This window comes from Ptychodera flava, chromosome 1, assembly GCF_041260155.1.
Source record: "Ptychodera flava strain L36383 chromosome 1, AS_Pfla_20210202, whole genome shotgun sequence".
NCBI lineage: Eukaryota > Metazoa > Hemichordata > Enteropneusta > Ptychoderidae > Ptychodera > Ptychodera flava.
The window spans coordinates 19,232,484-19,242,683 of NC_091928.1; the positions used below are offsets into that span (position 1 = coordinate 19,232,484).

General features: G+C 41.1%; 1 protein-coding gene across 2 annotated transcripts; it reads left to right on the plus strand.

The window, feature by feature from the left end:
• The first annotated feature begins 433 nt into the window (after window positions 1–433).
• On the plus strand, window positions 434–9,093 carry LOC139132141 (ETS homologous factor-like). Of its 2 annotated transcripts, none has more exons than XM_070698541.1 (9): window positions 434–1,270; window positions 3,979–4,166; window positions 4,334–4,553; window positions 5,236–5,472; window positions 5,844–5,921; window positions 6,079–6,150; window positions 6,454–6,654; window positions 6,938–7,150; window positions 7,495–9,093. In XM_070698541.1, the coding sequence occupies exons 2-9, from the start codon at window positions 4,092–4,094 to the stop codon at window positions 7,797–7,799; spliced, it is 1,401 nt and encodes a 466-aa protein (XP_070554642.1). In that variant the 5' UTR covers window positions 434–1,270; window positions 3,979–4,091; the 3' UTR covers window positions 7,800–9,093. The 2 variants fall into 2 exon arrangements, with proteins under 2 accessions (XP_070554642.1, XP_070554634.1); XM_070698533.1 differs by lacking the exon at window positions 434–1,270 and adding an exon at window positions 2,032–3,474.
• The last annotated feature ends 1,107 nt before the right edge of the window (window positions 9,094–10,200 follow it).

The following is a 10,200-nucleotide window of genomic DNA, read 5'->3' on the forward strand; positions in this document are numbered from 1 at the left end:
CAATAAACCTCCACAATGAGTATCAAACTGAAGAAGTTACTCGCCTGTGCTGCGCATGCGCCGGAGGTCACCGTGATCTTTTTCTCAGAAATTCTAATCAGTACTAATATTTACGGCACGTAAGCAAAGTTTGACGACTACATGACGGGACACCGACGATTGGCTAGTAGCTCGATATGAGCACCCAAAAAATGGCATGTATTCAGAAAAATAATCATTACTCAACTGATAGTAAAACTGACGAATATAATATCGACATGTGTATGGAGTTGATAACGGGGAAAATACACACACGACTGTTTTGTTACATTTACTGTAGTCTTGTGAGCTTGACTCTGCACACTTTACGGAGATGAAGGATTGCGAATACAGGCCGTCCTGTTGCACCAAGTGTTCAAAGTACCGCTCACCGTTAAACATACACGAGTATCGCATAACAGTGATAGTGACGCGTGTCTGACCACGGTCCACAGAAAGACTGCGGTCGGGCGTTGCGGACTCACAGGACATGGTCGGCGCAGATTACGCAAGATTGCGTTTTACTAAAACAGCTCGTCCGCAGAATGCAGTGTTGGGAAATTTAACACTTTCAACTCAGTGTATACAGGCTGTTTAGGATCGCCCGTGGTAATTGCAGATATCTTTGCCAAACTTTCACTCCGGAAACCGCCAATACTAATGATTACAGATCGGCGTTATCAGTTACATGCAGCAACATCTCTACGCAGTTTATGATTGGTCAAGTCAACTAACACCGCGTGTCCAGTTACCTGTGCGGGTCTCGTACTCCCCTGTTTAGTTTTTTGCCGGGGCAAAAAAAAAAAGTTTACAATTTTAGGAAATTAAGCGCATAAGCTGAGCAGTAAAGTGTTGCAACCTTCTAAATCATGCCCTGAGAGTTGACGATATATCTGCCTTTTCTCTTGAGAAGAACAAAACAGCGGCATTGAAGCAATCGAAACTGCGATCAGCAGACGACCACGTAACGTCACATTTGTGAACCGGGGGAACTCCACACCATGCACATTTCAATATTCAATTATGCAGCCATGCGCAGTTGATGAGCGCCCTGGTTGTCAAGTTTTCTTCATCGTGACTAACACGTGTTCTGGCCGAAACTATATAACTGGGGTTTCTCCCTGAGTTGTCCATTTCCATGTAAAACCATCGCTCAGAGCCGACGAAAACTGGCAACTGATCTCAAGCTCTTGGTTGTCACAAGCGAGCAGCGAAGAGCAGTTTTGCCACTTATTGTCATTGGACGGAAAAGGTAAGAAAAGCGAAAGTGCTTGTGTGTATGAGTGTGTGGGTGTGTGTGTCAGTTTGCAAGAAGGGTAAAGTGATGAAAAGAGCGCAAATAATTCGATTTTTGTCTCTTTCTATTTAAAACATGTGAAGAGAAAGACTCGAATATTATTACTATGAACGAGCAGTCATAGGTCTTCTGTAGTTGGCTGTGTTATAGATTACAAAAAACAAACCAACCCCAAAAAATAAAATTTGAGGCCTGTCCTTAGCGAACGTTTTCTGTAACGATTTTTGACCGACATTTCGATTTCAACTTAACACAAAGTGCGTGAATTTGCTTTGATCACAATTTGTGTAATTTCGAACACGTCACTGTAGTACGACCCGAAATTATGATGTGATGGAGATTCTGGCTTAATGTTATCATATCGATCGATGGCACCATGTCAGCCTGGTCGGGGAGAGATGTATGACTAAGGTTTGTCCACGTGATGTTGAATCACCGCCGTAAACTCTCGCCCAAAGAGATGAAAACGTCAGAGCGCCAAAAGTGAGAGTTGTTGCTCACTGTAAATAATTGGCGACGGCTGGGCTAGTCATCGAGGCGATCACGTGACAAAACAAAACTTGCCCGGTGACGTGCCCACGAATTTCCGTCTTTTGTTTTGCATCCACTCTGACCGCATAGCATGGTCGAAAGCGCCAACTGAAAAGCAGAAATTGGACATAAAATGTAGGATAAAAAAATAAACAAACAGCGCGTAGGAAGTCCTGTGCCCTGACACTTTTGTGATTGACAGGCCCGTTGGCGTTTCATGATTGTGTTATTGTGCAAACTTCTCTTTTTGGATATCGGAGCACTGTCATACCTACAATGTTGGAAATCTGCCCGAACGGACTCATACATTGAATCTAAATGCCCGCAATTTTTAAAATGCCATGACAATTGAGTGATTGCCGGAGCGTTTTGTGCCAAGCTCTCTCAGATTGTGAGAAACTGGACTCCGTGACGGTCTGTTGTTTGTGACAATGCTCGCGGATTTGCACGGATGACTTGCTGTCGGGCGAGCTGGCTGACAACTTGAATAATTTGGCCTTTGACCCGTGCATACGTGCACACCGCCGCCCCAAATCTTATCTACAAGCTGCAGTAGTGCTCTGCCGTCGTCAACTTCGTAGTTGGTAGCAGTTGTGTGTGGGTTGGAACGTCGCACCCCCGTTCACTTGTTCACAGAGATCCCCGTGCTGGGGTCAAAACTGACATTGACAACAGTTTGTAATATGATATTCCTATACAATTGCCCTGGTCATTGCCAACATCCTTAGTTCTCCGAAACTTTGCGAAAACAAATTTTATGAAAAAAATGTATCATGCAACGCTGAACGCCGTTTCACATCATCATATAAAGTGCCGCGTAAAGATCAAATCCCGAGGTTGAAGCCGGCCGGTTACGTGGATTGTTTCACCGTCGCGACAGTCCCAAATAACTCGCTATTGATCTGCAAGGGAAGTCTGTGAATATGGCCTACTGTTAAGTTCGTAAATTATGAAGTCGCGTTGCTTGTTAACCCTGGCCCAGAGTGAAAGAAAAATAATCTAAACCTGTACGCTTAAAATATCATATATGCGACTGCGGCGTTGTTTCGGTAGGCCTACAGGTGGTCTGTGAGTGTGAATGAGTCCACGCGTACGCAGGCGATATATACACAAACCAACCTGTGGTTCATGAATACGCTGACAGTAACACATAGCGCGCTCGGACTCCATGATTAGCGAAATCTATAGAGAACAGACACTTCCATATATGGAGAACCGTTTACCCTATAAGCCGCTTCTCAGTAGGGACGTTGGAAATTCTAATTGCTATAAATAGAACAGAATAGGTCAGATGATGGCTAAATGGGCTTTTCCACGAAGTCGAAAACACAGCATCATGTGATTGGACCTTCGGAAATTAGCATAATTCATGAATGATGTCACTCGATTAGTGGACCAATCAGATTGCGTGCCCGTAGATGGGGACTAAATCGGGGAGTTCCCCTTCGCGTTCCCGTTTCTCGGTATAAATATTACACTTAGGCGTGGTATAAGTTAGTGGAATTATTGTGACTCACGCCAGATAGTCAACAGAACTCTCCGAGCGCGTTTGCCAATGTTTGAATCTTGGCCGTGCTTTTCAGCCCGCAGCCACCCAGACTAACAGCAACAACACCAACAGTTAACAGGTACGATTCCACGAAACGAGAGTTGTTTTTGTTTTTCTGTGTACGCGGGCGTTTGCTGCATGTGCATGGGCACTCGCTCTTCTGGTTCAACTTGGTCGGCATGTGCGTTGTGACGTCTATGGAACTCCGAAATAGAAGCCCTAGCATTCCTGCCTGCGGGCATAAGCGGTCTAGGCTACAGTCACCAGTCCCTTTACCTCGCTGCAACTCTCATTGTTTTAAGTGGATCCGTCGCACGACAGGAGACCTTCAAGTTCAAAATGTTTCGTTTGGTGCTGTTTCGGCTACTGGGCCAGTCGTTGATCGCCATAGCGACGCATCACCGGTTAGCTTGTCATCGGGGCCATTGTGTAATGGGACCTCACCAAATATGGCAAGGGGTGACATGTAAGCTTTATAAATTTGGGAGTTTCAGTTGTGCGGGGGCGGACACTTCCCACGGCGAATGAGGTTGAGGTCCGGAGCTTTATCTTATCAGTGCCTTTTCAATGTTTCGCTTTTCAGAAAGAAATTGTCAAGCAGCGGACCATTACCTGACACCAGCCCGTGCTGACGTTTCGTTTCATCCTCACCATTTCATTTGTGTACCCAGTATTACCCTAACGCTACAAGCCAAGATGATGAGCGCCGAATCTAACTATTTTATGGCCGACATTGCATCGCCACTCAACTTTTTTAGTGACGGTTTCAAGGTAAGCACATATTTGCGACATCTGTTCTTGTATTTTCGTAACTCGTATTTATCTAAAACATCAACTGTCACCAACTGTCATCAGCTCCAGATGATTATGTGTTGGATTTTTCAACGCTTGCATTCACACGATTTGTAAATGTATCCCCTGTAATTTTTGCATCACAGGTTAAAGACGAACAGAACGTCTTCGTTGAAAATGTGTCCGACATGTACCCAGAGAGACCGTTCTCCTTTGATGCACCGGTAGCCGACCAGAGCATCGGGGACGACTTCATCAACTTGACCCCGCTGCTGACGCCCGAGGAGCTCAAAGTTAAGGTCAAGACGGAGCGATATTCGAGCAGAATCGTGCCCGAGATATCCCCTCCAAAGATCTACGGCACAGGTACGCGCACATTCAGTTATTTGTGACCGCCCACGCATGGCGCATCGTAAACAATGCTGTGTTTGCGTTGTGACAGTTCCCATTCCAGGCTACCGCGAGATTAATCACCCATTTCTGCGAAACTATGCCCTATTCATGTGGTGGCAATGAGCCAGGTTAGGCTTAGGTATGTCGCAAACACAGAATTTTCGGACTGTGGCTCAATTTTTTGCTGCGTAATGAAATTAAGGGTATTTTCAACTGAACAATGGCGCCGCTGATGATTAACACCAATATTGTGATTCAATATGGTAGGCCATCATTGCACCTTGCGCGTGATTATTCGTCATAATTGCCAATAACCTGTCACACATTCCAGTTTTGAGTTGACAACGCCCCTGTTATCCAGTTTGTAACATATTAAAAACTCTGGCAAAATTATTAACCCGTTAGTTACAGAGTGGAATGACGATTTGAATTCCATGACACTACACAATACAAGTGATACAATGTATCTTAGATCGCTTATAGGGCCCAAAAGCAGGTTCGACCATAGACTCTCGAGAAACGAGAGTCTATGGTTCGACGTGACCTTATGTGACATTTTGGCGTTGCCCCACTTGGTACACACACATGGAGGTGGTACACACCACCTCAAACAGGTAGTTAAAAACCGCCTCCCCCTTCTTTTGTATATCAATAGGAGTGGGTGATGATTGGCAGGACCAGCACCCACGTAACTGGACGCCCGACCAGGTCTACGCCTGGCTGCACCAGTGTATGTTCGAATTGGAGCAAGACTACTCGGACATCTTCCTGCCAAACTTCTATTTGAGCGGCCAGCAGCTTTGTCAGCTGACCAAGGACGATTTCTACCGAAGCGCCCCCAAGACTGGGGGTATTTTATACAGCAAACTGCAGTCTAGGCTTCATAATGGAGGTGAGTTGCTGAAACAAGTTACAAACTTTCGCATATTTCAATCTTCGCGCACTTACCTGACTACAGCGCTCTGGAGTCAACATTCAGTCAACAATTCGGTCAATATGGCCGGTGGTTAAAAAATTCTCTCTTTATCTTCCCATCCTGCTAATGATGAATCGCTCACTGAAATGAGGAACTTCATCGATTGAGTTTCCTTTCTTCAAAATTAAGATTCTCATTTCCCATTTTGCATTTCATTGGTTTCAATATTTAAACCACCAGTTTCTCTTTTGGGGTGAAAATTTACGAAAAAAGGGAAGTGGTCTTCTGATCTCCCGTCCATGATTGTTTTCAGTTACTGACCTTTTGTTGTTTATTTTTGTTTACAGCGCATTCTCAATCATTTATCTTCAGTGAAGATATATGTGATGACGTCGAGTCATCTAATCCGTTACTTGATATTCAAGGTGAGTTACCATGGCAACAAGGCCTTCATCTTTTCCCATCATATCGTTAAATCCAATTTATCTCATGTTGATTAGTTCTAATTCAAAATTGTCCTTTAAAAAAATTGTAGCCTGTTTGATGGCATACTAAGTTTTATCTTTCAATTTTTTTTTCTAGATGGAGCTTTTATTGATTTATTTAGCTCGATGGAACAGTGTGGAGAAATGTTGGATTTAATTCTCGGCAAAGGTGAGTACATCTTATTAATTGTACAAAATATTTCATCATGTAAAGTGAACTTTAAGTCAATGTATAAATGGCAGACAAACTGAAAAACAGCACTGTCTTTTGTTTCCTACATTTTGTATATATGTATACAAGAACATAAATTTAAATATTCAAATTAAATTCTGGAAAAAAATTTACAGTGTTTTTCACAATGCCAGAATTTTTCAACCTAAGACAATTTGTGGACTTTGTTAAGTTAGTAATAATGATTGCAAAGTTTCTCAATTTATATTAACATATTCAAATTCTAAATTTGCTTTCTAGACCCAATCATAGAAGATGATGACATTCCATCTCCAGCCGCCAACAATCCACCATCACCGATTTCCTCGACAACCAGTTCCTACCAGTATGCCGAGTCTGACATCTCCTCGCAACCACCCAGTCCTGGGGATGCAATCTCCATGTTTGCAAAGATCGAGACTGGCGGCTTCTCAAGACCAAGGAACAATTCTGCTGGGGAAGGTGAGAAAAACTGCCAAACTCCACTTTCATAATAACCAGGATGACGTATTCTACAAGACAGCAGCTAATTGGCTCATAAGCCTGATAATTGTAATCAATGTAGGATATTTATAACCAATTGAATTTGAGCACACATACGCTTCAAGTGACCCACCTACAATTTGCTGAACTGATTCTGCAAATCAGTTAATAGATAACTTGACAAGCAATATTAATGCGATAAACCTTTACCTCAAACATTTGATGCAAAACTAATCCATGGTACCTGTTTTTGATTTGACAGAAACTTCTGAAGACGACAGTGACAGTCTCAGTGATTCCAAATCGGTGAGCAGCAACCATGTGATCAGCAAGAGCCGTGGAGGCAAGAACCTGCAATTGCTTCAGAGGAAAATCCAAGGGAAGCGACCACGTGGCAGGCCACGAAAACCCAAGTTGGAATCATCCAGCGATGAAGACGACGACGACCTGACGTGCTCACGCCGCAAAGGAGAAGGTGAGTGATACATTTTCACTCTGCAGAAAAATGTGTAACTGTGGTATCGATCAAAACATTCAAACATTGGCAGAAATTTTTAGAAGGCAAGATATATTTGACTAGAATGTTTCAAATGTTCTGAGATTTTACCTCAATTATAGCAAGCTTAATACAGCTGAAACACACATAGAGATAAAAAATGCCCAGTAAAACTGCTCTTCTCAGGGTGCCTCTGCAGCATGAATAAATTGAAACATACCCCCTAGGGTAAGAATTTGTAACGATATGGCAAACCAGAAATGAAGTATTTTTCAGTCTAGGAATTACAAGATTCTAAACTGCATTTTTGTACAATTTTTCAGGAATGAAAGGCAACCACTTGTGGGAGTTCATCCGCGACCTCCTGAAAACGCCCAACTTCAATCCTGACTACATCAAATGGGAAGATGCCAAGAGTGGCGTCTTCCGCATCGTACACTCGGAAGCCGTAGCCAAGGCCTGGGGTAAGAAGAAGAACAACCCTCGCATGACTTACGAGAAACTGAGTCGCGCCATGAGGTATTACTACAAGCGCAACATTCTGGAGAGGGTAGACGGTCGCCGCCTGGTCTACAAATTTGGAAAGCAAGCCAAAGGATGGCAGGACGCCGCTATGCACGTCTATTGAACGAACTGGCGTTGTTAAGTCCTGGCAATTTGCTACCTAACCTTGCGCACTGTAAAGTGCGAGGCCGGCGTGAGGCAATCTTTGCACAGATCCTCTGAAGTTCTGTGTGGACAGTCATGATTGATAAAACTCTTCCATGAACTGCTCGTTTGTTTTGTATTCACGACAAATGGTTATCTGTCGCTGAGATAACACTGTCCTACAATGCTCTTCTGAATAAATTATGTCAGAATTGTAGCTTTTGTTCCATATTTTTTTTAATCCTAGCAGTTTTCGTAAATGAGTTGTAATGTTGTAGATCACAAAACTCAAAATCAGGCCAAGCTTGAAAATCTAGTTGATAGAAGTTTCAAAAAACTGTAGATTTTAGTGGTAAAGACCAACCAATAGATTTATATTTGTGTCATTTATTTATGTTTTCTGCTGGTCAGAATAGTTTTTTTCCTCAAAAGTTGATGTATTTGCCTAGGACTGTAAATAGTTCACTTAACGCTTTTGTGGCGGTTCATCCCTAAGACATTATTATTGTATCTTCAAGTGAAGAGAATGGACAAACAAACAAACCCCACTTGTTAGTCATTGTCAAACGAGTAGACACTGTAATATGTCCCATGAAGACTTGACTTGAATGGAAAATAAGCTTTTTTTGAAGCTTTATAGTTTTAAGTGCATAAAATAAAATCCACAAATTGCACAAGATCGGTCTTAAAGGGGCATTTATGTGTTGAAAATGTTGACAATGTAAAGTGGCATAAATATGTAACCGTTTTTTCTCGGTCGTCAAATTGTGTTTTCATTGTGGGTGACTTTTTGTATTTGGTGTGTGGTTTACACAAGTTTCATAGTTATAGCCTGAAAGGCAATTTTTCCAGTCTGACTTACTGCAAAGTAAACCTTTAGCACAAGTTTTTGAGATTTTTTAGAATATTTTATCATGTATTTTTAATATCAAACTTATCTATCAATTATGAAAATTCTATATCATGGATCAAAATATAAAATGATATATTAAAATAAAGCAAAATGTCATTTTCATACTTCATATTATATATAGACTTAAGATGGTATTTTTCAAAGTTCCTATCATGTTTTCAAATATTTTGCTTACTGGTAGGTGGTCACTGCCGTAATTATGTCATGAGAGGATATTTTCCATTACAGATAATAACCCAGTGAAAAATTTCAAACAATCTCACGGTAAATAAACATGTTTTTAGCAGTCATCTATGTGCCTTACTTAATATGCAACTTCTCATATCACGCTTTTGAATAAAGTTACCAAAATTAGAGTTAATTTTGCTTTGGACTAGAAGTGTTTGTCAGTACGCTTGTGAGTCTGTGTGTTTGTGTGAGTGTATTTGTGAACTGTAGTGACATTGGACCTAAATATATGGATGACTTTGGGGTAAAGTCAGGCCACGTATGCCATAGTTTCTTTTCAAGTACTTTTCTCACGTGGGACAAACCAAATCTTGAAAAAACATACACGGCATCATTTCCCACCTTTCACATTGTTTTGAAAACACATAATTTCATCAAATACGTGTAAAAGTGAATTGGATTCAAGTTCACCTAAAATTTGTAAATCTACAAATGTTAGGCTTTGTGAATGCGTATAAGGTAGTTCCCACCTCAAAAAATTAAAGAAAAACTTTGGCTCAAACTTTCTCCGCCAAAGTCCAAATTATCTCAAACTAAGCCAGTGAAAATGATATTTATCCCATAAGCTTCAAAATGAGTCCCTGCACAAAATTCCGCCCATTCCATTGGAAAATATTACACGAATGTCTGATATTGTAAGGGTAAAACCGGGGGTAAAACATTAGCAAACTCACATATTAAAATCAGTTACCAAGCTATTCATTGTATAATTTTAACCAGTTTGATGTAAAACGTCTATAGCTGCTAAAAGAATTAAAAATCAAACTGGAATTCATCAGTCCTTCATCAAATAGATTATTAAGAGTCTGTAATTTTGAAATTCTGAAACACACCATATTAGCTGCGTTGAATCCAAGCAACTCGGCTTTTTAAGAAGTAGACAATTTTACTGACGTTCACTTCAAATTGGTTTATTGCTATCAGGTGGATTATGTTGTCACAGCGATGGGGTAGAGTAAATATTAATTCTGACATCACATTGAGATACAAAACAATTATATTATGCCCAATCTATACAATCAGACATTTTGTAGAGCTCAAAATAACACTTGTCTACTTGAAATGATACTTGCCCAGACATGCTATATCTTATACAGGTAGTTTTGAAAAATACTTGTCAATGTGGACAGGTTGAAATTTTCAAGTTGTTATAACCATTACAATCGTATTGCTGAAAATCATTCACATCTTTGAAACTTTTTGGAATGACACTATTTGATATTATCCAATCCGAGAAATA